This window comes from Diabrotica virgifera, chromosome 8 (genome assembly GCF_917563875.1).
Source record: "Diabrotica virgifera virgifera chromosome 8, PGI_DIABVI_V3a".
Taxonomy (NCBI): Eukaryota; Metazoa; Arthropoda; class Insecta; order Coleoptera; family Chrysomelidae; genus Diabrotica; species Diabrotica virgifera.
Window position 1 is genome coordinate 115144904 of NC_065450.1, and position 14911 is coordinate 115159814.

At 34.4% G+C, this 14911-nt stretch overlaps 1 protein-coding gene across 1 annotated transcript in view; it reads left to right on the top strand.

Moving 5' to 3' along the window:
* The first annotated feature begins 560 nt into the window (after positions 1-560).
* Positions 561-14911, top strand: part of LOC114338020 (glypican-6) — a 475036-nt gene continuing 460685 nt past the window's right edge. Inside the window, exon 1 of the mRNA XM_050658787.1 lies at positions 561-985. Coding sequence (XP_050514744.1) covers positions 790-985 — 196 coding nt within the window. The 5' untranslated portion in view covers positions 561-789. The remainder of the gene's footprint in view (positions 986-14911) is intronic.

The window sequence follows — 14911 nt, forward strand, 5'->3', positions numbered from 1 at the left end:
ATAAAAAAAATTTGGTGATCTTTCCGGGCCCCATTAAAATGCGGGCCCGAGACAGGTGCCTCACGGGCCTAGTGGTAAAATAGGCCCTGCCAACAACTTCACGTTCCCAAAGATCAAGAATTCAATGCATGGACAGCGATTCCAGTCGAAAGAAGTTATTGACGCCTTTAAAACAACGATTTTGTAGATCTCAACTGAAGACTGGGATAACTGTTTTACCAATAATAATTGGTTTGAGCGTATGCAAAAGTGTATCGATCTTAGTGGGATATATTTTGAAAAGCAATAAAGTACTTTCAGTCTCAGTCTATATATTTTTGTCTTTATGGCTAGGTATATGCAAAACTAAAAAGACAACTCTAACAAACAATAATAATTTTAGTCTAAGTTCTAGTATTTAACAGATATCTGCCAAAAGTTGGCAACACTGCTTCGTCAATAAAGAACAAAATCACTACAGAATCTTCCCCACTCCATCCCCACTCAGGTAGACTTCTTCGAAATGCATAGACGCATGCGTTTTTCCGTCCGTTGCACACTACCTAAAAAATTGAAGGTGCATAAAAAATAAACTGTTTGGCAGGCGAACTTGCGCATGTTTCTGTTGGATTTCATTTCAGGCATTCCTCTTTCAGTCGTGTTTCTGCTTTCTCAAGGAACAGGATCGGAGTTTAGTCATTGAGTTGCCGGTCGCCGAAGTCAATAAAAGCCGTGTTTTAGTGCCTTAGAAATGGATATTTAAATTGTAGAGAATGAAAAAGGCTTTATATTGAATTAAATTAGTTTGTCATGGCTGTGATAAGTTGGACTGGAATAAATTTCCTCGCAAAAATGTATCAGAAGCAGGGTTTCGCGTTAATTTTGTTTTTCGTGCTATGTAGGGTTGCAACTTCACACGACTCAAGGAGTTGTGAATCGGCGAGAAAAGCGATAGAGGACAAATTGAAAGTACAGTCAATAAAAATTCCTGATGTGCCACAAACAGGTAAGTTAAATTGTTTATGTTCACAGTTTTCTGTTGTTTTTTGGGAGTTCAAATGAATTGAACTTAATTTCAATTTTAAAATATTGCAAGAAGGATAATGAATCGTTTTTATTATTTTATTACTTATTTAATTTCATAATTAATAGTTTTAATATATTTTCTGATTTTTAGTTGAATTATGATCATTTTTAAATTATTGTTTTAAGTAATTATAATTTATTACTTGTCATAATTTTGTTTGTTGCAAAGATTTCAAAAGCTTTGATTTTGCGTGATCTATTTCTTAGTAGATATTTTATGTTTATTTACGACATATTTTACGATTATTTATACATAGATTTTAGATTTAAGTAGGTACATAATAATATGTTTCTATTTTGGAAAGTGAAATTTGACAGTAGATTATTATTGTTTATTTCTTCTCTTCTTCTGTGCCTATTACTAGTTAATCCTGCTGTAGGTCATTTTGAAAGCCTGCCTTGTACATTTTTTTACAAATAAAATGTAAAATATATTTTTTGCGCTTTTCTGTTACAAAAGTATCGAGATAATGTTAGTACCTATGTACTCGTCTAACTAACGTTCATTTTTTTAAAGTATTTTTGGAGGGAATTTACATAATTATATATTTTATGCAATATTTCGACTTTCAGATTTAGTTTTTAAATGGGGAAAATCATTGATTTCGCTTAAAAAATCTTAATACATATATTTGAAGGTACTAAAAGGATGCTTTTACACAGTGGCGTACTGAGCATGGTTCCGCGGGTTCCGTGGAACCAGGGGCCCGCTCTAACCCGCTTTTTGCTTCTTTTGTTTCTAATCTTATGGGGACATTTTGAACAACACAAGTAGGAAATGTAACTACTTCATCAATTTTCATTTTGGTGTAGGTACTTATATGTACCTATTCATCAAAAAATTTGAAAACAAAATTTATTAAGAAACAATATTCTGATTCTGAGATATTCTTATTTTTTTTTGTTAAAAAATGAACATATTCATTCACAAATAGCTCGAAAACTATTGACTTAGTGAACAAACTCTATAGAACTAAAGTTGCTTAGAATTAGTCAGTTTATCAAATTCCGGACTTATCTTGAACGTATGTTTTTCACCCCCAAGAAGGGGTGAAACTCGCCCCCTGGACAAAAGCACACATCGGCACAATAGGTATCACTTTTTTTTTGACATGTTAGCTATGCGTATAGGGTAGGTGGGGGCAAAAGTACGCGCGGGGCAAAGGTACGCACTTACATTTTTCAGTAACTTCTTATATGTTGGCAACAACATCTTGTGGCATATGTTTGTACTACTCAGTAGCATTGGATGAGAAACTTTGGCGCAATCAGGGCGAACTCAACAACAAAAATGAGGTAAAAATTATTTTTGTACCTTTTGATCTAATTTTTCTTAAAAATTGATTTATTCTAATTCTTAATCTTTCAAATTCAGATTATTATTGGTTAGGCATGTTGAAAGCTTATTGTTAGAAGTCTTCTTCTACATGACAGTTTGAAGTTCATATGTGCATAGTTTCATATTGAGGTTAGATATATTATTGGTTGCCGGATGGGGCAAAAGTATTCACACAAATGGGGCAAAGGTACGCACTGCGAACGTTGAAATGGGGCAAACGTTCGCAGTGCGTACCTTTGCCCCCAGTGAGGTAGACTTGGCAAATGCATGTTTCAAGTCAATCTTCACAGTGAATATCAAGTTGAGCTTGATATTCTATCAGTTAATTTTGTCTCAATTGCAAAATGTCTCAAATCCGCAAAAGTACGCATGTGCGTACTTTTGCCCCATTGGGTGGAGAAAGGTACGCATTTACATTTTTTTTTCAAAAATTTATCAACACTACAAAAATAATATTGAAGAATTTCCAATTGCCTAATATGATTACAAAATATATCAATTTCACTTTCATCTATACTCTGTGCCAATTCAAGCATTAGGAGATTCACTAGAGATGAAAATTTAGAAAATGCGTACCTTTGCCCCCACCTACCCTAATGTGTATGCCTTTCATGTCAACCCAAACGGTACTTATATGTACCTATTCATAAAAAAATTTGAAAACAAAATTTATTAAGAACAATATTCGAAATATTCGTAAACGTGTTTTTTTTTGTTGAAAAATGAACATTTTCATTCACAGATAACTCGAAAAGTATTGACTTGGTGAAAAAACTATAGAAATAAAGTTGCTTAGAATTAGTCAGTTTGTCCAATTCCGGAGTTATCTTGAACGTATGTTTTTCACCCCCGACAAACAAGGGGTGAAACTCACCCCCCAAGACAAAAGCACACATCGGCACAATAGGTATCACTTTTTTTTGTTTGACATGTTAGCTATGTGTATATTATTGTGTATGCCTTTCATGTCAATCCAAGCGGTTCTTTAAAATGTGGAGCAAAAACTGTGAATAAATGAACTATAAAATTAGCTTGAGTTTTTATAAAAAATATATGATTATATTTTATGACATATATTATGATGATTTATTATTAATGTTTGCTAAAAACTTTTGATATACAATGTGTGTTTTTATGGGGCGGGCGGGCCCGCATCCCAACTGGAACCAGGGCCCGCTGATCTATCGGTACGCCACTGCTTTACATATCTAGGTTCACTAGTTACCGCAGATAACAATGTCAGCGAAGAAGTTAAGAGAAGAATACATATTGCTAATAAAACATATATAATGGACTAATTAAACATCTAAGATCTACCAACATCACGAGAAAAACCAAATGCAAAATATACAAAACCCTGATAAAACCGGTCCTTATATATGGATCAGAGACATGGACACTGTCGAAAAGCGATGAGAACTTATTAGGTACGTTTGAACGAAAAATCCTCAGACACATATATGTGTAAGGGGGTGAAAGAAAATGACGTATGGCGGAGAAGGTATAATTTTGAACTATACGCAGCATACAACGAACCCGACTCCATAACATCCATAAAGATCGGACGTCTGCGCTGGATGGGCCATGTTGAACGGATGTTGGAGACCGAAACACCAAAACATATAATGAGGCAAACACCAGTAGGGAGAAGGTCAAAGGGAAGACCCAAACTTAGATACATGGAACAAGTGGAACAAGCAGTGGTGTCATGGTGTGGGAACGCATGGGAACGCCGTTCCCACACTGGTTAAGAAAAGAAAAAAAATAAATAGAGAATTTAGGTTTTGTAAACAAAAATTAGCAGTGCGTTCCGTCACTGCTAATTTTGCCATGACACCACTGGGAACAAGATCTGAAAACACTTGAGATTACCCACTGGAAGAATAAAGCAAGGAACAGAACAGCATGGCGGAAAATCCTAGAACAAGCCAGGACCCAAAAAGGGCTGTCGAGCTACTGATGATGATGATGAAAAGGATGATGCTGAAACAATGATGGAGATTAACGACCTACAATACGTATGGATAATAAATCTCTTACATGAAAAATAATTCAGTCAAAAAATATAATTAGAATTGCCGTTGATGTTCACCCTATAACAAAATCTAAGTATGCCGATGTTGTTCAAATTATTGTATGAAAAGGGTAGCGGATAAAAAAAATCGTGAAAATACAAGCTGATTTTGCTTTGTTTTTTAAGAATCTTAAAAAACAACAAAATATATTTTTTGCCTATAAAATATTTCATACATGTTTATACATTTTAGAAAAAAAAATGATTTATACAGTGTGTCTATTTAAAATAGAAACATATGGGAAACTTTTTTATTATTAACTTTACGAAAAAAGTTATTCTTCATAAAAAGTTCTGCATGGTCTAAAATCTAAAACCTAAGATTAAATCATCCCATATAAAATTGTATCAATATTAGATATACGAGGTATGTCAAAAAATATGAATTTCTCTCAGGAGTAAAGTACCTTTATTTTTCTCAATAAGTATCAAAAATCCGTTTTATGAAGAGTTGCTTGGAATTCAAAACTATGTTGAAATTTTTGCAATTACAGGCTTCTAGTTGAAAAATTAAAATTTTGAAAATTTTTCTCAAATTAGGATACCCAACATCGTTTTTATTTCTCACACAATGTGTGAGATACTTACCTCTTTTTAATTTTAATTTTACGAAAAAAAGTTATTCATAAAAAGCTCTGTATATTCTAATACCTAAGATGCAATCATTACATATCAAATTTTATCAATTTTATACAAGGTATGTCAAAAATGTCAATTTCGCTTAAGAATGAAGTACCTTTATTTTCACAATTTAGAAAATTGTTGTCATGAAAAGTTGTTTAGAATTAAAAACCATGTTTCAATATGTAATTACATTCTTCTAATTCAAATATTGTGAACTATAAAAGTACTTTACTCTGGAGTGAAATTCATATCTTTTGACATACTTCGTATAATATTGATGAAATTTTATATCGGATGATTGAATCTTAGATTTTAGACCATGCAGAACTTTTTATGAAGAATAAATTTTTTTTCGTAAAATTAATAATAAAAAAATTTCCCATATTATGTTTCCAACTTAAGTACATAGACACGCACAGTACGAGTACATAAGCACATAAAACTTATCATAAAAAGTTCCTTAATTATTTTGAGAGTTTCCAAATTAAAATACACTAACAATTGAGCGAGATAATTGCAAAAACCCTAATTTTTGCACTAATTTGTAATTTATACATACTAATAGCTTTGTTTGTTTGCGTAACGTAACGACAACGACATGTAAATCTAATTTAATTATTCAAAATTATGGCAGTTGCCAGAATGAGTTAACAAAGTGTGCTCAATTTCAGATCGACCAAATAGTTTACAAGTTATTCTTATTCAAGTTGTTTATCACATATAGCGATTATTTAACTGTACCTACTTGGCCAAAGAGTCACTCTAGAGCAGGGGTCGGCAACCTTATTTACTAGGAGGGCACATTTCAAAAATTGTGAAATTCGGCGGGCACCACCTGATGAAAAGTAGCGCCCCCCTCCCCCCATCGAGGAAACATGAAAATAGTATAAAATAAAAAAAAATGTATTATATAGGCAAATTTTTATTTCACATCAAATTCTAATATGAAATATTAGCATAAGTAGTCAACTAGTGAGATATTTGGCACTGTAAATTTGAGGCCAGCCGTTGTAATGTGGAATATAAGTAGAATTTCCAGTTCGCAGGCATTGGTCTAAATGAGCATCAGTAAGGGTTGATCGGTACCTTGATTTTAAGTATTTCATATTTGAAAATAGAGATTCACAGGCGTATGTCGAGGCACAGAGAGAATTTAACTTTAGGGCACATTTTCTCAACAAAGGATAAATATTTATATCCACTAAATTCCAAAAAAAGAATGTGTGTACTTTGTACGCACGTAAGAAGTTATTCTTGTATTATATAATTTCAACGAAGTAAATATACTTAACAGGTTATTTGTATTTCATTTAAATATTAAACTAACTTTCTTATCTACCACTTTCAAAAAATTTTTTTTAAAACAACCAAAAATAAAAAAAAAATATGAATCGTCCAGGATTGGAACCCGCGACCTTCCGTGTGCATCCGTTCTCTGACCCACCGCTCTACCAACTACGCCACGGAGCTTCTTTTAAGTGACACGTAAGTTTCGGATATAATTAACAACACGGTGACAAATAGACGTATAAAAATGTTATACCTACATAATGTTTTATTATCTTACTACAGAGAAAGACAAATCCAAAAATTATAATAAATAATACATTTACTAAAAACACTAATATATTCTTTTAATGACTTATTTGCACTGATACATAATATACATACAGTAGGAAAAATGAAAGAATACCCATGAACGAACATATTAAATACGCTGTATTTTCTTGTCACCGTGTCACACAAAAAACTGGCCAGCGCAAGTACATGTAATCATTATTTATACATGTACTTGCGCTGGGCAATTTTCTTTGTGACACGGTGACAGGAAAATACAGCGTGTTTTATATGTTCGTTCATGGGTATTCTTTCATTTTTCCGACTGTACATACCTATAGGTACCTAGCTTGAAAGATTAGACTAAACGCCATACTGTCTGTGTGCGCATGCGCGCAGATTTATGAAATTTTACTCTCAATCGCGCCAAAAGAAGAATAACTTCAAAAATTCTCTTCGTTACAGTATGATTTCAATTGGATGTCGTTGGTGATATTTATAATTTCCAATTCCAAGTCCTCCTTATTAGAAATACTGAAATATGTTGAAATCTTTTCACTCAGATCTTCATGACTATGAGAGTAAGAATTAATGAAAAACATCAAAAATGTCTCTAGTTCAGAAAATTCTTCGAACCTTTTGTTAAATTCTGTCAACAAGGAATCAAAATGCCAATTTAGCTTTAAATGCATTTATCGCACTTACCATGGAAGCAATATGATGATTTCTGCCTTGTAGTTGTAAGTTTAATTCTTTTAATTTTACAGTTAAATCAGTTAAAAAACGAAGCCGAATTAACCAAGGTGTTTGTTCTAACTCCGGACAAACTTCATTTCTGGATAATAGAAATTCTCTTACTTGAGGTAATCTGTAATGTTACTTTTTCATTTTTACTTTTATGGTCGTCAAAAAGTGTTTCGGCACTTAATAACATGGCTTCCTTAATAATCTCACCTTCTACAAACGGTTTCATTTTCTTGGCCAAAAGGTGCGCAATCTTGAAAGAGGCAATAGTTGCTTTTGTTGATTGGGAAATTGGTCTGGCAAATAAGTTTTGCTGCTTAGTCAACTTGAGTTTAAGTTCCGATATCTTTTTCTTTCTAATTTCCGAGTTTACTGCAAACGTTGTAGTAGAAATTTTGTGAGTGGTAATGAAATGTCTCTCCACGTTACACTTTTTTGGAACCGCTACGCTTGAATTGCACAATAAGCACACACTTTTTTCTTTATAGTAAATGAAGCAGAACTGTTCTTCCCACTCTACATTGAAATGATGTGTCTCTATCTTCTTTCTTTTATTTTCCATGGCGGCTAAAATAACAGTAAAATAATAAATATAAAGAATTAAACAATCACAGATATATACATACAACTCCAAATTAATATAAATTCACGATAAGAATAAATTCACACAGGTTATAGTATACGCGCGGGGGTGAGTAAAACATAATCGGTGCGTATAGATATGCCGGCGCCGCTCGGAGCGTTTGTATCATGTTCGTTAGGTTAGTAAGATGTGAGCAGGGTCGTAGCCAGTTGTTCTATTAGTTTTATATTGATTTCGCTGAAATTCAGTTTTAAAACTTTAGTTTTGAATAAGCTTTAAATTATTAAAGTTCCGTTTTTAATTAGTTTTGTAAATAGTTGTTTGGTTAAATTTTTAAATTAAGATGGTGAAAGGAATGGCGGTCACTTAAAATTGCTTCGCGGGTACCTTAGTGACGTTTATTTTGCGAAATATCGAAGACTTTGTACTTAAAATTTTAAATTTACTCCCCAATCCTCACCGTGGGGTGTCATGTTTGGTATCATTCGATAGATTTTTGAAAAATATTGAAAACGTAGTTTTTAGTTTTTTAATCTGACGTTAATTTCGCGAAATATTCGCTTTTTTTGTGAAACTTTTTGACTCAACCATTTCCTTACGTCCTTACGCTCAAATCGTCAGATTTTTTAAATATACACTCTTTTGCATGTACTTAACGTACCTTATCTTAATCTGACAATTTCGAGTATTTTTAAGGATAGATTTTTTTTTTCGGGCCCCCCGTAACGAACTCCCCTGTGTTAAGAGCTAAGATATGATAAGAGGTACATCTGAACCTGCAGGGTACCAGGTTTCTTCTCATATGATAATCTGACGCGCTCGAGTATCTGCAAAAATCCCCGCTTGGGCTCCCCTACTATTATATTGTACAAAAAAATTGAATAATTTTTATTTCAAAAGGATACTAAATAGCAGCGATATTGTTTTTAGGTAAGACATACCTACATACATTTGGATTCATACATTCATACAGGTTGGTATTTACTGTATGTATATTTTGGTAGGGGATTTTTGCAGTTACTCGAGCGCGTCAGAAAATCACATGGGGAGAAAGCTTGTACCCTGTAAATGTACCCCTACCATATATTGCCTCTTAATACAGGGAAGTTCATTAAGGGGGGTCCGAAAAAAAATCTATGCTTAAAAAAACTCAAAATCGTCAGATTAAGATAATTTACGTAGGTACATGCAGAACAGTGTATATGTATTTCGTTTGAGGATTTTCCTTTCGAATATTCTCAATTCTTCTTCATCTTTTTCCGTGAGACACATTGTCTCAGCTGCGTACGTAAGTACTGGTCTGATTGCAACTCTGTATATATTTTCAGTTTTGTATTTCTGGATAAGTTCCTGTCCTTCAAAAACCTACCAAGGACAATACCTAACAATAATAACAGAACGAAAAAGATATAAATTCGAAGAAGTAGAAAGATTTCAATCTTCTTCTTCTTCACGTGCCATCTCCGAGACGGAGGTTGGCGATCATCATGGCTATTCTGATCTTAGATGCTGCTGCTCTGAATAGTTCGGTTGATGTGCATCCGTACCATTCCCTCAAGTTACGCAACCACGAGATTCGTCTCCTTCCTACACTTCTCTTGCCCTGGATTTTCCCCTGTAGAATCAACTGAATTATGTTGTATCTCTCATTACGCATAACATGCCCCAGGTACTTCTCTTGCCCTGGATTTTCCCCTGTATAATCAACTGAATTATGTTGTATCTCTCATTACGCATAACATGCCCCAGGTACTGCAGCTGTCGTGTCTTGATGGTTTCCAATATTTCCAGTCTTTTGTTGACTCTTCTCATGACTTCGTTGTTTGTTATATGCTCGGTCCATGATATCTTCAGGATTCTTCTATACACCCACAGTTCAAATGCTTCCAACTTTTTAGTAGTCGATGCGTTAAGTGTCCATGCTTCTATCCCGTAAAGCAGAGTCGAGAAAATATAACACCTTGCCAGCCTAACTCTCAAGTCTAATTTCAGTTCTCTTGCACAAAGTACCTTTCTCATTTTATTGAAGTTTGTTCTTGCTTTCTCTATTCGAACTTTGATTTCTTTGGAGTAATCGTTTGTGTGATGAATTATTGTGCCAAGATAGTTGTAGTTTTCTACTTGTTCTAAAGTTTTACCTTTAATTGTCAGGCTTTCATCATTATTTTGGGTTTTTGATATCCTCATAAATTTAGTTTTCTTGATGTTTATTGATAATCCATATTCTTCTCCATACTCAACTATCTTGTTCATTAGCTTTTGGAGGTCTTTAAGGTTGTCTGCTATTATGATAGTATCGTCCGCATGTCTAATGTTGTTAATTGGCGTTCCATTTACCTTTATTCCTGCTGTTTCTCCCTCAAGAGCTCTTTTCATAATTTCTTCAGAGTATGCATTGAATAGTTGTGGTGATAATACACACCCCTGTCGCACTCCTCTTTTAATTTCGAACTCTTCTGATGTGTGTTCGTTAATGCGTATGTGTGCTTGCTGTTTATAATATAGATTTGTTATAATTCGAAGGTCATTGTATTGTAATTGTTTTGCTTTGAGGACGTCCATTAGCTGTTTGTGGCGGACTTTATCGAAAGCCTTGTTGTAATCTATGAAACAGACGTACATATCCTGGTTCACGTCCAAGCATCTCTGGATTAGTACGTTGAATGTAAAGAGAGCTTCACGGGTACCTACGCCTCTACGGAATCCAAATTGGGTTTCTTCAATATCCATATCAAGTGTTTGGTAAATGCGTTTATGAATGATCTTTAAGAACATTTTAAGTGTGTGAGACATCAGGCTTATGGTGCGGTGGTCGGTGCATTCTCTAGCATTTTTCTTTTTTGGGAGACAAATAAATGTTGGGGTCAACCATTCATTGGGTATGTCACCCGACTGATAAATTTCATTAAAGAACTTTAAGAGGACATCTATGTACTCATGTTCTATTATTTTAAGAATATCAATAGGCAGTTGATCTGGCCCCGGGCTTTTTCCGTTACTGGTGTTTTTTAGTGCATACAATATTTCTTCCTTTGTAATTTCTACACTTGTTTCTCTGTTTTCGAAAGATATGTCTTGTAGGTTTCCTCTTTCGTCGTTGAAAAGCTCTTCCATATATTCTTTCCATCGTTTTAGCTTTTCGTCAGTCGTTATAATAGTGTTTCCATTTTTGTCCAAAAAAGAGTTGTGTTGTGGTTTCTTTTTTGCAGCCCGGACATTTCTTTAACCTTTTTATGCAGGTTGAATAGATCGTATTTGTTCTGAAGATCTTCTATCTCTTTACATTTTTCCTCATATTAAGTTTGTTTTGTCTCTCTTATCTTTTTTCTGATTTCATTGTTTATTATTTTGTAATTGTGATTGTCTTTGTTCTTAGCTTGTCTTCGTTGGTCCATCATGCCGAGTATCTCGTCGGTCATCCAGTTTTCTCTCTTTCTTATCGGTTCTTTTAATATCTCTTCGCATGGAACAAGTAGGCAATTTTTTAGTGTTTCCCATTGATGGTTTACCTCGTAGGTGTTAGTATCTAATTTATCAAGGTTTTCGTATATTTTCTGTTGAAGTTTGTTTGTTCAACTTCTTTCAGTTTTCTAACATCTATATTTGGAGTTCTTTGGGGTTTTCTAATACGTTTAAGCTTAAGCGTGACATTAGCGATTAGTGGGTTATGGTCTGATGTGACATCTGCTCCTGGATATGTTTTAACTGATTTGATGGTGTTACGATATCTCTCTTTAATCAGTATATAATCGATTTGGTTTCTTACCACTTTTTCCGCTTTATCTGCTGCTGAGCGCCATGTATATAACCGTCTCAAAGGTAATTTAAAGAACGTGTTCGTGATTATTAGATTTTGTTCTTGGCAGAATTGTATTAGACGATCACCTCTATCGTTACGTTCCCCTAGTCCTTGATCTCCCATTATTGTTCCAGTACTTCCCTTGCCGACTTTTGCATTAAAATCGCCCATAACTACCGTGATTTCCCTGCTCTTTGTCATTTTCAGTGCATCTTCAATTTGTTGGTAGAATGTTTCTACTTCATCTTCTGTTGGATTTCAATACGTAGGAGCAACATTCACCAGGAGACCAAATATGAAAGAAGAAATCCAAGTGAGAATTATGGCTGGTAATCCATTAATCTTTGCTCCAAATAAATTATTGAAGTAAAAACATATTATCTAGAGGGGCTAAGATAAGAATATAATATAAAACAGTGATTACCATTATACAGGGTGTAACAAAAATGCAGGTCATAAATTAAATCACATATTCTGGGACCAAAAATAGTTCGATTGAACCTAACTTACCTTACTACTAATGTGCACATAAAAAAAGTTACAGCCCTTTGAACTTACAAAATGAAAATCGATTTTTTTCAATATATCGAAAACTATTATTAGAGAGTTTTTATTGAAAATTGACATGTGGTATTCTTATGGTAGGCACATCTCAAAAAAATAACAGTGAAATTTGTACAACCCATAAAAATTTTATGGGGGTTTTGTTCCCGTAAGCTCCCCCCCCCCACAAACTTTTGTGTACGTTCCAATTAAATTATTACTGCGGTACGATTATAGTTAAAGACAATGTTTTTAAAACTTTCTTGTCTCTTAGTATTTTTTCGATAAGGCAGTTTTTATCGAGATTCGGCTTCTTTTTTAATATGTTTACATCAAAATGTTATGGGGGTTTTGTTTCCTTAAATGCCCCAAATTTTTGTGTACGTTCCAATTAAATTATTACTGTGGTGCCACCACCGGTTTCGAAAATTAGTCTCGAAGACTAATAAGTTTCGAAACCGGTAGAGATGCTTGCTGCACTCTCTGATTGAACTGGAATAATGATGCGGCTGTAGTTTCGTGTTGCAAAGGAATTGAAAATGGCATGGTTATTCATATTCCAATTGAGTTTCGAATCCAGGGTAACCCCTAGATACTTAACCTCATTGGTTCTTTCCAGTACCTCTCCAAATAATTTCAGTTCACTCAGTCCAGTAAGCTTCCTCTTATTTGTAAAGGCTACCAGTTTAGTTTTAGAAGGGTTCACGGAGAGGTTCTCTTTCAGACACCAGTTCTCTATGTAGTGAAGGGCATATCGCTTCTGATCCGCAACAGTGCTGGGAAATTTTCCCCTAGTTACTATTACAATATTATCTGCGAAATATTCCAGGGTTTTACTGGACCCAGATTCCTTGGGCTCTTAGCCCATGAATCAGATCATCGACAACTATGTTCTATAATGACGGTGACAATACACCGCCTTGAGGGCATCCCTTAGTTGCCCTCAGAGTTATGGTATCTTTATACGTATATTTGGATATTATTCTGCTCTGAAGCATCTGAATAATCCACTTGGATGTTGTGATGTTGATTTTCTTCCTCACCAGTGTGCTTTGTATAGACTCTAGAAGTGGATTTTCATTTAGATTGTTTTTCTTGATGTGTTCATTCAAGATTTTTCCCATGGTTTTCAACATGAATGAGGCCAGACTTATAGGCTTGTAGGATTTTGCTAAGGTGTAATCTATTTTTCCTGGTTAGGAACGCCACCCTTGCCCTTCTTCAAGCCTTGGGAATGTATCCCAGAGCATGTCTAGCTCTAAATATTGTAATCAGGGGACGAAGGGACCCATGATTATTTTCAGACCCTTCTGGAGAAGCCTAGGAAATATACCATCCGGTCCCGCAGTTTTATAAGGTTCAAGTTTCAATAGCCTATCTGACCTTGTGAGAACCAAAGATCTCGACAGAGGTCAGCCAGTCCTTTTTGGATGGGCTATTGTTTGGTTGATAATAATTGTTATTACCAGTCAATTGCGTCGACCCTGGAAAGTCAACACTTAAAAGATGCTCTACAGCCTCCTTCTCTGTGTCCGTATACTTCCCATTGGGCATTTTCATTGACTTGGGTTTGTTAATGTTATCTCTTTTGAGGATTCTGTTAACGCTGGCGCTTTCAGGTACACTTTCAATGTTTTCACAGAATTCTCTCCAGGATCTTTCCTTAGTGGATTGGATTTTCTTATTATAGGTTTTCAGTTTAGCCTTATATGCTTTCCAATCATCTGATTTCTTCGCCCTATTAAACCATAGCTATATTTTTTTATTAAGAAATGTTTATTCTTAGCAGTGGCGCACCCAGGGGGGGTTTTGGGGGTTAAAACCCCTCCCAGCGCATATACAAAATATATAAAGAATAGTAGGAAAATTTAATTTCTCTTTCATCAATACAAAAAAAAATTCGGTGTCCAAGCCAACCCCTCCCAGAGGTAAATTCTAGGTGCGCCATTGGTTCTTAATCAAATTTCAAAGTTCTATTTTGTTTGATTTTTTCTGAAGTCAAAATCTCTATTGACTCCCGACTCCCCCATTTATTAAAAAATTATTTGTCGGTTCGCTAAACTCAGACACAACTGGCTAGATATTTTAGTTGATAATTTTTTTGTTTTTGGCAAATTTTACCAAAATTGGCAAAATTACTAACTATTTAGTAATTATTTTTTTGCCAATTTTACTAAATTTTTAAAATTACTTACTAAAATCACTAGCCAGTTGTGTCTGAGTTTAGCGAACCGACATATTGTTTTTTCTACTGTTATTACGTTTCTGTAGAAACTATTTTACTTATAACTTCTTGACAATCGAAATATTGAAAACAGTTCTCAAAAAGTTGCCAGTCCTCCTATCGCTTTGTCTTCCAGCACATAACGAATCAATCAAAGAATCAACGGACCGAAAAAATAAAAAAACAAACCTTTCCGGGATATTTGTTATTTTAGTTCGGCCGCGAGATGTCGACCGGCTGTGTTGACGTTCAGGGGCGCGGAGGCGTTAAGATTTTTAAAGATTTAAAAAAATATCATTAAAGTAAATTTTGTAAAAGAAAACAATAGATCATGCAGAGAATTTAACAGAAATTAAAAA